The 16448-nt window shown below is 45.3% G+C and overlaps 1 protein-coding gene across 1 annotated transcript; it reads right to left on the bottom strand.

Moving 5' to 3' along the window:
* Nucleotides 1-995: 995 nt before the first annotated feature.
* On the bottom strand, nt 996-16143 carry LOC132390351 (gastrula zinc finger protein XlCGF26.1-like). Its single transcript, XM_059962957.1, has 4 exons — nt 16036-16143; nt 14725-14875; nt 2645-3826; nt 996-2600 (listed from the first exon to the last, which is right to left on the bottom strand). Exons 3-4 carry the CDS (start codon nt 3418-3420, stop codon nt 1697-1699), a joined length of 1680 nt encoding a protein of 559 aa, XP_059818940.1. The 5' UTR covers nt 3421-3826; nt 14725-14875; nt 16036-16143; the 3' UTR covers nt 996-1696.
* Between the last annotated feature and the right edge of the window lie 305 nt (nt 16144-16448).

The raw sequence follows: 16448 nt of genomic DNA, 5'->3' as shown, positions 1-16448 counted from the left end.
TAAATGTCCGTTTTTTGATTTATTTCCATTTCCCTCCAAGGGAAGTTGGGGCGTTTGTGAAGCGTCTCCTGCAGCCGGAGTCTGATATGTCGCCGAGAGGTGGAGACCGCTTGGCCCGTCGGTTTGATGGCGGTTCCCTGGAGAGGGAGAGGAGGGATTTTATTGAAAGGAAAAAGATGGTGTGAGAGGGAGCGGACAAGATGTTTGTCCCGGTGGAAATCTGTGGAAATGTCTGAGCCCACGGTGGTGGCGAGCAAAGGGATTCACATAAGGGAGGAAACACCGACAGACGGGTGACCTGCAAGTGGGGCCAATGACGGGGGTAGGAGGTGAGTCGTTGGGGCAACACGGGGCTGCGGAAGATGGACATTTTTTGCACAGAGGATTAAAAAAGTGATTGGAGAGTATTTGTATTAGAGAGTGCAATGAAGTTTCAACAGACTGATCCCAGAAATGGTTGGGTCATCATATAAAGAAAGATCAAATGTGATAACCCTTTCATTTAGAGAATCGAGGACTGAGAGGTGAACACATTGCAATGCAAATCATTACCGGTTGAAACAGGGATCCCAGTCTCTGAAAAAGGGGGTGGATGCCTATATTTTATAATAAAACCCCTATTGGTTTACCTGTAACTCCTCTCTCAGTTTTATGCTTGCCCTGGTCCTTCACACCCCCTTACCTGCTTAAGATTCAGCCCATTAGCAACAGTCAGCAATTCATTCTTTTTGGCTTTTCCTAATGCCTTAGGGGTTGGCGCTTCCAGAAATTTATAATTGTCCATTGCTGCTGATTTCCACACACAAATAAATCAAAAGGAATTTCCCCAATCAAATCGATAATTTATCGATTAATAGCCCCCAAATTTGTTCATATCCCAGACGCAGGCCCCAAATTTGTTATGAACCATAATGCTTTAGAAACAAGCCAGCAGCAATAGACTACACCTGGCGTCTGGTTTTGATGTTAAATCTGTCTTTATTAGAATCTACTTGTAAAATTGCAACTTAAACAAGATAAACAGAAGTTAACAGTGTTACGTTTATAAATGTGTGTAAATATAACTCCCAAACTATTGAGCTCGGGGGAAACAAGGCTTACAGTCTTGAGATGGTAAAGTATTAAAGTTCAGTTCAACTACAGAATAGGCGATGAGAGAGAGAGACTTGTAATCCAGGGTAAATGGCGAGAGAAGTCAAATATGTAGAATTGCACAGGTTCCACGGTGGTAAAACGAGAGAACAGTTGCTGGAGATTTTGTACGTCATCGTTCCAAATCCACATACAAATTATCATCGAAAGTGACTTGTCACAAGCGGTATCGTCTTCGTGAACTACCACACCACAGCCAGGCAAGGGTTAACACATAAGTGGTCTCCACAGGATGCGCCAAATCTGATCCACTCTTAAGGATCAAATGAGGTGACAACCACACATTCGATGTACGGTGAATCAATAATTAACCCATCCTTATGGGCATAGGAAAGTTCCAAACAGTGACCCTTGTCCACTAGTTCCCTGGTTTCGATCCTTCCATTTTTCCTCCTTTGTCTCCGTCTGACTCTGAGTGTTTGTGTCCTCAGTTAAAATTAAACAAGCTGCGAGCAATGAAAACAAGCTGCAAGTCAGACTGAATCGGCATCCTAATCTCTCTCTCTCTTAAAATAACAGTCCACAGCAAACGAAACCCAGGGATTCATAACAACGGCCAGTCTCCACTGTGAACTGACTGGTGTGCCAGTAGTTGTGATGACTGAGTGAATCCTATCCCACAGTCTGAGCAGGTGAACGGCTTCTCCCCAGTGTGAAATCGCTGATGACTCTGTAGGCTGGATAACTGAGTGAATCCCTTCCCACAGACTGAGCAGTTGAACGGCTTCTCCCCAGTGTGAACTCGCTGATGACTCTGTAGTGTGGATGAACGAGTGAATCCCTTCCCACATACTGTGCAGGTGAATGGCTTCTCCCCAGTGTGAACTCGCTGGTGACTCAGTAGGGTGGATGACTGAGTGAATCCCTTCCCGCATTCTGAGCAGATGAATGGCTTCTCCCCAGTGTGAACTCGCTGATGATTCTGTAGGTGGGATGACCGAGTGAATCCCTTTCCACAGACTGAGCAGGTGAACGGCTTCTCCCCAGTGTGAACTCGCTGATGATTCTGTAGATTGGATGACTGAGTGAATCCCTTCCCACAGTCTGAGCAGGTGAATGGCTTCTCCCCAGTATGAACTCGCTGATGACTCAGTAATCTGGATGACTCAGAGAATCCCTTCCCACAGACTGAGCAGGTGTATGGCTTCTCCCCAGTATGAACTGACTGGTGTGCCAGTAGTTGGGATGACCGAGTGAAACTCTTCCCACAGTCTGAGCAGGTGAATGGCTTCTCCCCAGTGTGAACTCGCTGATGACTCTGTAGGCTGGATAACTGAGTGAATCCCTTCATACAGACTGAGCAGGTGAACGGCTTCTCCCCAGTGTGAACTCGCTGATGACTCTGTAGGATGGATGACCGAGTGAATCCCTTCCCACAGACTGAGCAGGTAAATGGCTTCTCCCCAGTGTGAACTCGCTGATGACTCCGTAGGATGGATGACTGAGTGAATCCCTTCCCACAGACTGAGCAGGTAAAGGCTTCTCCCCAGTGTGAACTCGCTGATGACTCCGTAGGATGGATGACTGAGTGAATCCCTTCCGACAGATTGAGCAGGTGAATGGTCTCTCCCCAGTGTGAACTCGCTGGTGTCTCTGTAGGGTGGATGAGTGAGATAATCCCTTCCCACAGACTGAGCAAGTGAATGGCCTCTCCCCAGTGTGAACACGCTGATGACTCAGTAGGGTGGATGACTGAGTGAATCTTTTCCCACATTCTGAGCAGGTGAACGGCCACTCCCCAGTGTGAACTCGCTGATGATTCTGTAGTTGGGATGACTGAGTGAATCCCTTCCCACAGACTGAGCAGGTGAATGGCTTCTCCCGAGTGTGAACTCGCTGATGACTCTGTAGGTTGGATGACTGAGTGAATCCCTTCCCACAGACTGAGCAGGTGAATGGCCACTCACCATTATGAACTGACAGATGTGCCAGTAGTTGGGATGACTGAGTGAATCCTATCCCACATTCTGAACAGGTGAACGGCTTCTCCCCAGTGTGAACTCGCTGATGGTTCTGTAGGTTGGATGACTGAGAGAATCCCTTCCCACAGACTGAGCAGGTGAACGGCCTCTCTCCAGTGTGAACTCGCTGATGACTCTGTAGGTGGGATGACTGAGTGAATCCCTTCCCACAGACTGAGCAGCTGAATGGCTTCTCCCCAGTGTGAACTCGCTGATGTCTTTGTAGGTTGGATGATGCAGTGAATCCCTTCCCACAGACTGTGCAGGTGAATGCCTGCCCCCTGGTGAGAACACGCTGGTGTGCCATTAGGTCAGATGACCGAAAGAATCCCTTCCCCGAAATTCAGCAGATGACCAGCTCTGCCCAGTGTCATCTGACTGGTGTGTCCACAGGTGGGATGCCCAATAGAATCCTTTCTCACACACAGAACAGATGAATGGCCTTGCCCAGTGTGAACTTGCTGATGTACCTTCAGGTGAAATGACCGAGTGAATCGATTCCCACTGTCTGTGCGGGTGAACGGCCTCTCTCCTGTGTAAAATGCCCGGCTTGCTAGTTGGTCAGATGACCAAGAGAATCCCTCCCCACAGTCTGAGCAGGAAGGATGGTCGATTGAATCCCTTGCTCCACTTCTTAAATATCTAGACAGAGGCAAGAAAATTGTTGTGCCGTGTTTGAGGTTCCTGGAGACATATTCCTTCCAGTTTTTAACCTGTAAAAGATTTACAAAATCCATCAATGAGTGTAGGACAACATTTCAGATGAGATTACTTGAATTGTCAAGATTTGATTTGGTATCACACTGTTACAGTGAGGTTAAACCCAAGTTGGAAGATAAATCATCTCCTGACTGGGCAGAGTGCTAGGATCTGGAATGACCATCAATTCCCATATGCGTTTCAAGTTCCAACTCCTTAAAGTGCAGGTTTACAAGCTGCAGCTGGATGCACTTCTTGTAAGTGAGGGCAGCAGGGACACTACAGGTCTCCCCATCTTCCCTCTAATTTGTAATAACAAGTGTGTACATAAATCTTGCACTGTGCATTTTTTTTTACCCAGTGACAAGATGTGCACGGTGAGTTTTATGCAGAGAGGTATTCATTTTCACAGCTAGAAAATCACAGTCAATAGGAACTTTGATCTCCTCTGGGTTCAATCCACACTCTCACACTCTCACATCTACACTCTCACACAACCTATGTAGTAGGCCTGTAATGGGTAATGAAGGATTTTCTCACCAAAGTTTTTGCATATTGTCCATATGTTGTTTGCTTGCTAAGTTATGCTTTAACAAGTCAGATTTCCAAATATCATTCCACTTCTTCCCACTTGCAAATTCTCCAGCAACTTTTGCAACACCAGAATACACACAAGTATCACCAGTTTCTGTATTCTACATAAATATTTCCCCTGAACCCTCCCCCCCCCCCCAATGAATGACAGTGGTGAACTCAGTTTCTATATTCCCCTGAAGCCTTCCCCAATTCTCCAGCAACGTTTGCATTGCCACAATACACACATCAGACAAAGACCGACAATGGTGAAACTCAGTGATTGCAATGCCAATGAATATGAAGGGAAGGGCAGTTGTCTTTCTGTCTCACTGGAGTCTGGCACATTTGTGATGTGAAAGCTACTTGCTGCCCAGGGCAAAGGTGCTTGATATCATTCAGTACCCAGACAGAATGGGACAATACATGCTCTCACCGGTAGAAAAGTCCAGAACCAGAGGAGGTAGAACAAGCAACAGACACAAAATGCTGGAGGAACTCAGCAGGCCAGGCAGCAGCTATGGAAAAGAGTACTAATGCTGAATTCCTCTAGCATTTTGTGCATGTTGCTTGGAATTCCATCATCTTCAGATTTTCTCTTATTAGTGATTGGAGGTAGAACAAAGGTGATTTTCTCAACTGGTGATGTAAAAGATTTTGTTCCCTTTCTCTGAGTTCCTAATCCTTGCCTTTATTATAGCTGGAGCTCAGCTCTGTCTGAAAGATCCATCGTTTCCCATTCACTCAGCAGCCGGAAGCTCCCCGGGGCCCGTGTACGGATCGTGGTGCTGAGAGACAGGGACAAGAGCAGGACTGTCCCTGGATTGTTGGCCACGGTGTCCAGATTTCACAGGAATTGTCGCGAAGTCGGTGTTTAAGATAAAAACATGGAGAATCGCTATTACCTGCACCCGACATTTTCAAACCCTTCTGTGTTCTGCGCATTTCATCAGCGCTTCAGCATCGGCGAAATTCTTAACGCATGGCCCTATGGGTAATCACGGTGCCATTAAACATTTCTGCCAGCACCGGTTCAATATCCATGCCTCATTTCTTTTTTATAGAGTGTATAGAAAAATCTGCAGCTGTTTTAACGCAGAAAGTGGCTCCCATAAACAATATACTCAATATCAACGTGTATCTAACGCCAAAGTAAAATGCAGATATAAAACACAGGAGATTCTGCAGTTGCTGGAAATACAGAGACACACACACACAAAACGCTGGAGGAACTCTGCAATTCAGAGAGCAACGAAGCAGCGGAGTACACAGGCTAGGCATGCAGAAGGGGCTCTGCCTAAACATTGTCTTTTTAATTCCTCTCCACATTTGCTGCCCGAAATTATCCACCTTTTTTTCCGGTCAACCAGTTTCCAAATGTTTCTGACCTTTCTTTTGTAGCCATATCCTGCTGGTCTGATTCCTCCTCCTCCTCCTGGTAAACTCTAGACCCCATCGCTCTCTGGAGCCCCAAAGCACTGACTCAGGCTGGCAACTTTTTGGTTTTTGACTCTGCACCATCGAAGATTCACTTGCTAGTCTGCTGTCAGACTTTAGAGGTGCATTGTGTTACGAGACCGCAGGTTCGCTTACTGTGAGTGTCACTTTAGGTGCCTGAGTGAGGCGGGACTGTGACATTAGACACAAGGAGAGAGAGAGAGAGAGAGAGAGAGAGAGAGAACGTCAAAACCACAGTGAGCTCATGGTCTTATTCACCCTTGAGAAAATCATGCAAGTGTATAAGATGATGAGAGGCATTGGTCGTGTGGATAGCCAGAGGCTTTTTCCCCAGGGCTGAAACAGCTAACATGAGGGGGAATAGGTTTAAGCTGAAAAACTTAAAACATGTTGTAGTTCATCCATGCAATCTTTAAATGCTTGCCATTGCATATGAATGTTGCAGAACCAACTAGAGAGCAGGCCATTCTACATTGGGTATTGAGCAAAAAGGAAGGGTTAGTTAGCAATCTTGTCGTGCGAGGCCCCTTGGGTAAGAGTGACCATTATATGGTGGAATTCTTCATTAAGATGGAGAGTGACATAGTTAATTCAGAAACAAAGGTTCTGAACTTAAAGAAAGGTAACTTTGAAGGTATAAGATGTGAATTAGCTAAGATAGACTGGCAAATGATACTTAAAGGGTTGACGGTGAATATGCAATGGCAAGCATTTAAAGATCGCATGGATGAACTACAACAATTCTTCATCCCAGTTTGGCAAAAGAATAAGCCAGGGAAGGTAGTGCACCTGTGGCTGACAAGGGAAATTAAGGATAGTATCAAGTCCAAAGAAGAAACAGATAAATTAGCAAAAAAAAGCGGCACACCTGAGGACTGGGAGAAATTCAGAGACCAGCAGAGGAGGACAAAGGGCTTAATTAGGAAAGGGAAAAAAGATTATGAGAGAAAGCCGGTAGGGAACATAAAAACTGACTGTAACAGCTTTTACAGATATGTGAAAAGAAAAAGATTGGTCAAGACAAATGTAAGGACCTTTACAGTCAGAACAAAGACATGGCAGACCAATTGAATAACTACTTTGGTTCTGTCTTCACTAAGGAGGACATAAATAACCCTCCGAAAATAGTAAGGGACTGAGGGTCTGGTGAGATGGAGGAACTGAGGGCAATACATGTTAGTAGGGAAGTGGTGTTAGGTAAATTGAAGGGATTAAAGGCAGATAAATCCCCAGGGCCATATGGTCTGCATCCCAGAGTAGTCCAAGAAATAGTGGATGCATTAGTGATAATTTTTCAAAACTCCTTCGATTCTGGATTAGTTCCAGAGGATTGGAGGGTGGCTAATGTAACCCCACTTTTTAAAAAAGGAGGGAGAGAAAAAACAGGGAATTATAGACCGATTAGTCTGACGTCGGTGGTGGGGAGAATGCTGGAGTCGGTTATCAAAGATGTGATAACAGCACATTTGGAAAAAGGTGAAATCATTGGACAAAGTCGGCATGGATTTGTGAAAGGAAAGTCATGTCTGACGAATCTTATAGAATTTTTTGAAGATGTAACTAATAAGAGTGGATAGGGGAGAGCCAGTAGATGTGGTATATTTAGATTTTCAAAAGGCTTTTGACAAGGTCCCACACAGGAGATTAGTGTGTACACTTAAAGCACATGGTATTGGGGGTATGGTATTGATGTGGATAGAGAATTGGCTGGAAGACAGGAAGCAAAGAGTGGGAGTAAACGGGACCTTTTCAGAATGGCAGGCAGTGACTAGTGGGGTACCGCAAGGCTCAGTGCTGGGACCCCAGTTGTTTACAATATATATTAATGATTTAGATGAGGGAATTAAATGCAGCATCTCCAAGGTTGCGGATGGCACGAAGCTGGGCGGCAGTGTTAGCTGTGAGGAGTATGCTAAGAGGATGCAGGGTGACTTGAATAAGTTAGGTGAGTGGGCAAATTCTTGGCAGATGCAATTTAATGAGGATAAATATGAGGTTATCCATTTTGGTTGCAAGAACAGGAAAACAGATTATTCTCTGAACCGTGGCCGATTAGGAAAAGGGGAGGTGCATCGAGACCTGGGTGTCATTGTACACCAGTCATTGAAGGGAGGCATGCAGGTACAGCAGGCGGTGAAAAAGGCGAAAGGTATGCTGGCATTCATAGCAAAAGGATTTGAGTACACGAGCAGGGAGGTTCTACTGCAGTTGTACAAGGTCTTGGTGAGACCGCACCTACAGTATTGTGTGCAGTTTTAGTCCCCTAATCAAAAGGTTCACCAGATTGATTCCTGGGATGACAGGACTTTCATATGAAGGAAGACTGGTTCGACTAGGCTTATACTCACTGGAATTTAGAAGATTGATGGGGAATCTTATTGAAACATATAAAATTCTAAAGGGATTGGACAGGCTAGATGCAGGAAGATTGTTTCCGACATTGGGGGAATCCAGAACGAGGGGTCACAGTTTAAGGATAAAGGGGAAGACTTTTAGGACCCAGATGAGGAAAAACGTCTTCACACAAAGAGTGGAGAATCTGTGGAATTCTCTGCCACAGGAAACAGTTGAGGCCAGTTCATTGGCTATATTTAAGAGGGAGTTAGATATGGCTCTTGTGGCTAAAGGGATTGAGGTTATGGAGAGAAAGCAGGTACAGGGTTCTGAGTTGGATGGTCAGCCATGATCATACTGAATGGCGATGCAGGCTCGAACAGCCGAATGGCCTACTCCTGCACCTATTTTCTATGTTTCAATCCACCGTCAACCCTTTAAATATCATTTGCCAGTCTGTCTTAGCTACTTCAAGTCTCATATCTTCAAAGTTGCCCGTCGTTAATTTCAGAACATTTGGTTCTGAATTAACTATGTCACTCTCCATCTTAATGAAGAATTCCACCATATTATGGTCACTCTTACACAAGGAGCATCGCATGACAAGATTGCTAATTAACCCTTCCTCATTGCTCAATACCCAGTCTAGAATGACCTGCTCCCTAGTTGGTTCCTCGACGTGTTGGTTCAGAAAACCATCCGGCACACATTCTAAGAAATCCTCTTCCTCAGCACCCTTACCAATTTGGTTCACCCAATCAAGATGTAGATTGAAGTCACCCATTATAACTGCTGCTCTTTTTTTTGCACGCATTTCTAATTTCCTGTTTAATGCCATCCCCAACTTCACTACTACTGTTCGGTGGCCTGTACACAAATCCCACCAGCGTTTTATGCCCCTTAGTGTTACGCAGCTCTACCCATATTGATTCCACATCCTCCAGGCTATTTTCCTTCTTTTCTATTGTGTTAATCTCTTCTCTAACCAGCAACACTACCCCACCTCCTTTTCTTTCCTGTCTATCCCTCCTGAATATTGAATATCCCTGGATGTTGAGCTCCTATCCTTGGTCACCCTGGAGCCATGTCTCTGTGATTCCAACTATATCATATTCATTAATATCTATTTGCACATTCAATTCATTCACCTTATTACAAATGCTCCTTGCATTGACACACAAAGCCTTCAGGCTTGTTTCTACCACACTCTTAGCCCTTATACAATTATGTTGAAAAGTGGCCCTTTTTGATTTTTTGCCCTGGATTTGACTGCTTGCGACGTTTACTTTTCACCTTACTACTTTTTTGCTTCTACTGTCATTCTTCACCCCTCTGTCTCTTTGCACTTGTTCCCATCCCTCTGCCACATTAGTTTAAATCCTCCTGAACAGCAGTAGCAAACGCTCCCCCTCGGAATAGGAAGACGGACAGCCCTCAGTGATTCCAGTGTATGCTCCCTGGAAGCCTCAAGAAATGATAATGATCATGAATCAGGCCGCAGATAGAAAAGAAAAAACAGCACAGTTTGCTCAGTGTGTCCACGGTACCATACAAATGTTTAATGCGACTCCTCAAGATTTAACTGCTGCATGGTTCTCTCAGCTGATGAGAGGCAAAAAGGGAAGGCAGAATTGAGAGACAGGAGTTACAGCTATCAGGAGTTCCAGGTGAAAACCATAATGAGAATGAACAGACTGACCAGATTATTCAAGCCTTTGAAAGGGCTCTCCAACAACCTGTAAACATCACTAAAGTACTTGAATGCAAACCTGAGCCTGGGGAATCGGGACCAGACTATTGGGAGTGACTTGTGGCCTGCTACGGCACCTTTGCAGAAGACCAAGCCTTTAATGATGGGAATCTTTCCCTCGAGTTCAATGCCCTACTGCTCCAATGCTTACCAACTGAGTTAGCCAACATGATTAAAACAAATAATATGGATTGGCCTGACAATGACCAAAATCGAATGCAATGAGCTTTGACATATCATTAGGACCCAAATTTCGAATCCCGATCAACCCTGAAGGGAACTAATATTACAGGTGAATATGCTCAGCGGGAAGGACGTGAGCGGGCTATATCTGAGGAACAGAAATGGGAGCAAAAACCTACCAAGTGACAGGTGGGGACAACAACCCGTTTAGAAATTGACAAGAAGATCCTTGCAACCATGACTGCCAACCCTCAGGAAGAGCCCAATGTAATATTGCAAGTTGCTGGAAATCCAGTTCCATTTATGATTGATATGAGGGCAACCACAACCATTCTCGATCAGGAAATAGTATCGGAAAAGGGATTCCAGCTATCAGACGCTACAATCACTCTGTCAGTGTTCGAAGGCACGGAACGTACGTATTCACGTACCCAGCCACTGCAGGTGGAATTCCAGGGGAACCAGTGTGAGGTTTCATTTACTGTCACCACCAGACGGGGGTGTAATCTCGTAGGGAGAGACTTGCTCTGTCTGTTGGAAGTTGAGATTCTATGCATGGACAAGGATATCATGCTGGAACTGCGAACAACTGATAGCTTCCTCTGACCACCCAGTGGTGGGCACTTTATCTGGACTCCAGTACATTTGAACCCCTTCTTCCAGTGGCCGACTCTCATGTGACTCTGTGCTATGACCCTACGTGGTGCTCAACTGAGGAAAGCCAATATTATGCACCCCGAGGGACAGAAATTCCCAGTCACGGTGATTGGAGAGGTTAAAGGAAGAGACTGCATTGCATTTCTGGCCGAGGTTCCAGATTTCTTTTGGCGACAGACAGGACTGGAGGTTCCCAATACCACCTTCAGGGTCTGACCTGGGTTCAAGCCAATGAGCCGAGTGCTCCTGGCCTACACCATGACGAAACAGGCCTCCAGCACCAAGGGAGACTGGCAAGACTTGGCCGTGGGCCAACTCCGATACTAGAAGGAGTCTGAGGTGAAGACGGGACATCTGGTAAGACATTCTTTTAATAGTGACTGAACCCAAGATGTTGTACCCCATCTCTGGGCAATTTCAGTCCATGAAGTCCGCCCTCCTGTCTGGATCACAGTGAAAGAAGGACAGACTCTCCCAACCATTCTGCAATACCCTCTCTAGCCCATCCGGATCACTGTGAAAGAAGGACAGACTCTCCCTTCCATTCTGCAATATCCCCTCTAGCCCGTCCGGATCACAGTGAAAGAAGGACAGACTCTCCCATCCATTCTGCAATACCCCCTCTAGCCCGTCCGGATCACTGGGAAAGAAGGACAGACTCTCCCATCCATTCTACAATACCCCCTCTAGCCCGTCCGGATCACTGGGAAAGAAGGACAGACTCTCCCATCCATTCTGCAATACCCCCTCTAGCCCGTCCGGATCACAGTGAAAGAAGGACAGACTCTCCCATCCATTCTGCAATACCCCCTCTAGCCCGTCCGGATCACTGTGAAAGAAGGACAGACTCTCCCATCCATTCTGCAATACCCCCTCTAGCCCATCCGGATCACAGTGAAAGAAGGACAGACTCTCTCATCCATTTTGCAATACCCCCTCTAGCCCGTCCGGATCACTGGGAAAGAAGGACAGACTCTCCCATCCATTCTGCAATATCCCCTCTAGCCTGAGGCAACGTTTTATGAGGATGGAAGCTCTTTTGTGGATCCAGCAGGGAAACGATGCGATAGTGACAGACAGTGAAGTAACTGAACTGGCCTCTTTTGAAGCAGCTGTCTCCGCCCAGAAGGCTGAGCTGTTTGCTCTGACTCGTGCCTGTATCCCAGCAACAGACAGAAGTGGGAACGTTCACACAGACTCCCATTATGCATTTGGAATTGCACATGACTACGGGGCTCTCTAGGAACATGGGGATTCTTGACTTCCTCTGGCCACCCCATTAGTAATGACAACTTACTCACTGTTCTGCAGCTACCTCGAGTTTTGTTCTTCTCAGGGGGACGCCTCTGAGGAGGAGTGAAAACTGTGGTCCCATATGGGGTGCAAGAAAGTCCCCGGCCTAAGTTTTTGGATCACCTAGTGGGACAGGTTTGTGTTCCAACACAATTTTTACCAATACAATTTTTGACACACCTGGGAAAGGAGGGAATGGTTGGTAACCTGTACCCTGCACATCGGGTACGACTCCCTTGACAGGTGGATCTTTTTCATGTCTACAAGTTGATTTTATTGAATTGCCTAGAGTACATTGCTATAGATACTGCTTAGTTATTATAGATGTGTTTAATAGATGGATTGAAGCTATTCCAACTACCATTAATACTGCTGTGACTGTTGTGAAGGTATTATTATGGGAAATAATTCCCAGGTACAAGCCAGAGATGCTGAGTTCAACAATGGCCCACACTTTATGGTGAAAGTAAATGAAGGAGTATGTAACAAACTAGCTATCAAGCAACAATTCCACTGTGTACACCACCCACGGGCCGCTGGCAGTGTGGAAAGAGCCAATGGCACTCTGAAGAGTAAACTGGCCAGACTAACAGTGGAGACTGGACTCACTTGGTTGAAGGTCCGACCATTAGCCCGATTCCACATGAGGGTTACCCCACAGGGGAAAACAGGGTTGTCACCAGCTGAAATCATTTCTGGACGGCCCATGAGTACACCCTGGGAACAAAGTCTCAGGATTAAAGCCAAAGTGTATAAGAATAAAGAACCTTGGTTCTCGATGGATATTGGAACTCTGATAAAGAAGAGAGAGATGTATGACATGTGTAAGAACCAGGGAGCAAAGAAGGTACTTGAGGGGTATAAAAAGTGCAAAAAAATACTTAAGGAAGAAATCAGGAGGACTGAAAGAAGACATGAGGTGGCGTTGGCAGTCAAGGTGAAGGATAGTAAGAGCTTCCACAGATATATTAATAGCAAAAGGATAGTTAAGGGATAAAATTGGTCATCTTGAAGATCAGAGTGGTTGGCTATGCATGGAACCAAAAGAAATTGGGGAGATGTTAAATGTTTTTTTTGTGTCTGAATTTACTAAGGAAACTGGCATGGAGTCAATGGAATAAGGCAAACAAGTATTGAGGTCATGGAACCTATACAGATAGAAGAGGAGGAGGTGCTTGCTACCTTGAGGTGAGTAGATAAATCTCCAGGACCTGACAGGGTATTCCCTCGGACCTTGAAGGAGACTAGTGTTGAAATTGCAGAGGCCCTGGCAGATATATTTAAATGTCGTTATCTACGGGTGAGGTGCCAGAGATTTGGAGGATAGCTCATGTTGTTCCGTTGTTTAAAGCAGGCTCTAAAAGTAATCCAGGAAATCATAGGCTTGAAAGTTTGATGTAGGTCATGGGTAAGTTATTGGAAGGAGTACGAAGAGATAGGATCGACAATTATTTAGATAGACAGGGACTTATTAGGGAGAGTCAACACGGCTTTGTGCACGGTAGGTCATGTTTAACAAATATATTAGAGATTTTTGAGGCGGTTACAAGGAAAGTGGATGAAGGCAAGGCAGTGGATGTTGTCTGTATGGACTTCAGTAAGGCCTTTGACAAGGTCCCGCATGGGAGGTTAGTTAGGAACATTCAGTCACTAGGTATACATGGTGAGGTAGTAAATTTGAATGGGAATTGAGAAAGGGAGAAGTCAGAGAGTGGTCGTGGAGGATTGCTATTCTTGAGTGGAGGCCTGTGACAGGTGGTGTGCCACAGGGATCAGTGCTGGGTCCATTGTTATTTGTCATCTATATCAATGATCTGGATAATAATTTGGTAAATTGGATCAGCAAATTTGTTGATGATACAAAGATTGGAGGTGTAGTGCACCGTGAGGAAGATTTTCAAAGCTTGCAGAGGGATCTGGACCAGCTGGAAAAATGGCAGATGGAGTTTAATACAGACAAGTGTGAGGTATTGCACTTTGGAAGGTCAAACCAATATAGAACATACAAGGTAAAAGGTAGGGCACTGAGGAGTGCACTAGAACAGAGGGATCTAGGAATACTGATAGAAAATTCCCTAAAAGTGGCATCACATGTAGATAGGGCAGTAATGAGATGGTACATTGGCCTTTATAAATCAAAGTACTGAGTATAAGAGTTGGAATGTAATGGTGTGGTTGTATATTGCAATAGTGAGGGGGAATTTGGAGTATTGTGTGCAGTTTTGGTCACCGAATTACAGGAAGGATATTAATAAGGTTGAAAGAGTGCAGAGAAGGTTTACAAGGATGTTGCCAGGACTTGAGAAACTGAGTTACAGAGAAAGGTTGAATAGGGTAGGACTTTATTCCCTGGTGTGTAGGAGAATGAGGGGTGATTTGATAGAGGTGTATAAAATTATGATGGGTACAGATAGAGTGAATGCAAGCAGTCTTTTTCCACTGAGGCTAAGGGAGAAAAAAAACCAGAGGACATGGGTTAAGGGAGAAGGGCGAAAAGTTTAAAGGGAATATTGGAGGTGGGGGCTTCTTCACAACTGTGTCTGACTGGTACTGGCATAACTGGTTCTTCTGGGCACATTCTGTCTCACTCCCAACTATTTTGTACCTTCCTTTGTACAGGTATGTAATGCCTAAAGGACCAGTGTTTGAGTAAATGAGACTCACCAAACTTTCTCCTGACTGAATCACTGGAATCTCCGAGTCATATGGGTCCTCTCCAGTCAGTGCTCTCAATCCTCGGGCTGGTTCACATGTTGCTGTTCCCTCGTCTTCAGTCATGCGTTTTCTTCCAATAAATCTCTCACCGCAGTTTTAACTTTAACATGAAAGATAATGAAGCACGTTAACAATGAAAAGGAGGACCAAACATTTCTGCTTAATGTTACTAGGAAGAAAACTCACTGAAATTTAAACGTTGAAGGCAAATATAATGATATCAGTGAACAATCTTTTATTGTCCCTCACATGACACAGACGATACGGGATAAGAAGGAGCCATCATTCAGTCACGGTAAGATATAAGACACAGAAACAGAATTAGGTGATTCAATCCATCTGGTCTGCCCACCATTCAACCACGACTGATTTTTATTCCAACACCATATTCCTGTCTTCCTCCTGTAACACTGAAGCTACTCAGCAATCATCAGTATATTAATCTTCACAAATATACCCAAATGGCAGCCTCAAACAAATTCTGCGGCAACAAATTCCAGATATCAGACATCTCTTGGCCAAAAAATTTTTCTCATCTCAGTTTTAAAGGGAAGCAAGTTTATTCTGAGACTGTGCTGTCAGATCACAGACTCCCTGTCTAATGGAAACATCCTCTTCATGTCCAGGCTATTCAGCATTTGGTAGGCTTATTTAACCATACATCCCTCCACCACCCCCACCGTCCCTCTGAACTCCATCCAGCACAGGTCCAGAACCATCAAATGCTCCTCACACATAAAGCCGATCATTCCTGAGATTATTCATGTGAACCTCATTAGCAACAACTGTACTGAACAGATTTCCAGCAATAACAGACAAAATGGTACCAGATAATTGACAGGGAAAAGTTGTGCTTTCTTTACTGTTATACTATCACTCCATTTCCAGGTTAAAACTGGTCCATTTCAGGAAATTTGTATTACAGATCCTAGGATACAGATCTTGTCTTGCCTATACTGGAGTGACCGCCGGCGCTGGGCTATAAACGTGCAGGAGTAATGTGTGGCTAAGTGCCTTGCTCAGGAACACACCACGCTGCGTGGTGCTGAAGCTCGAACCATTCATCCCCTTGACATCCCAGTCCATCGCTAAAGCAGGCAATGAAATCAAAGATCCCCACAACCTGGGACGTTCACCTTTCACACCCACCCCAGTCCGGGAGAAGACACAACAGCCAAAAAGCCCCACGACAAAAGCGAGGAGCCCCAGGACAAAAGCGAGGAGCCCCAGGAAGCGAGGCGAGATCAGGGAAGTTAATACCTGAACACAGTCAGTGGCCAAAATCAACCACGTGATCTGGCGTCACAAAGCGGAGGCGGGGCGAATCTGCGGCACAAGACACAAGTGACCTGTCTGCGAGTCTTCCATTACTGTACGGGAGTGCTGTGTTTGTACTGTACTGGAGTGCTGTATTTATACTGTACTGGAGTGCTGAATTTGTACTGTACTGGAGTGCTGTGCTTGTAATGTATTGGAGAGCTGTGTTTGTACTGTACTGGCCACCTGTCGTTCAATGCAGATTAAGTTAAGTCGACACATTTCTGACGAGCCCAGATAGCTGGAAAATAGATGATTAACTGGCCCTCAGTTCCGGGCTCACGGCCAACATCAGATCTCCCCGCTCGGGATCGGTCTCAATACCGAAGTATTGAAGTGATATCTTCGGCCCGCAG

The sequence above is a fragment of the Hypanus sabinus genome, unplaced genomic scaffold, assembly GCF_030144855.1.
Source record: "Hypanus sabinus isolate sHypSab1 unplaced genomic scaffold, sHypSab1.hap1 scaffold_872, whole genome shotgun sequence".
NCBI lineage: Eukaryota > Metazoa > Chordata > Chondrichthyes > Myliobatiformes > Dasyatidae > Hypanus > Hypanus sabinus.
This window is presented reverse-complemented; position numbering and strand designations above follow the sequence as displayed.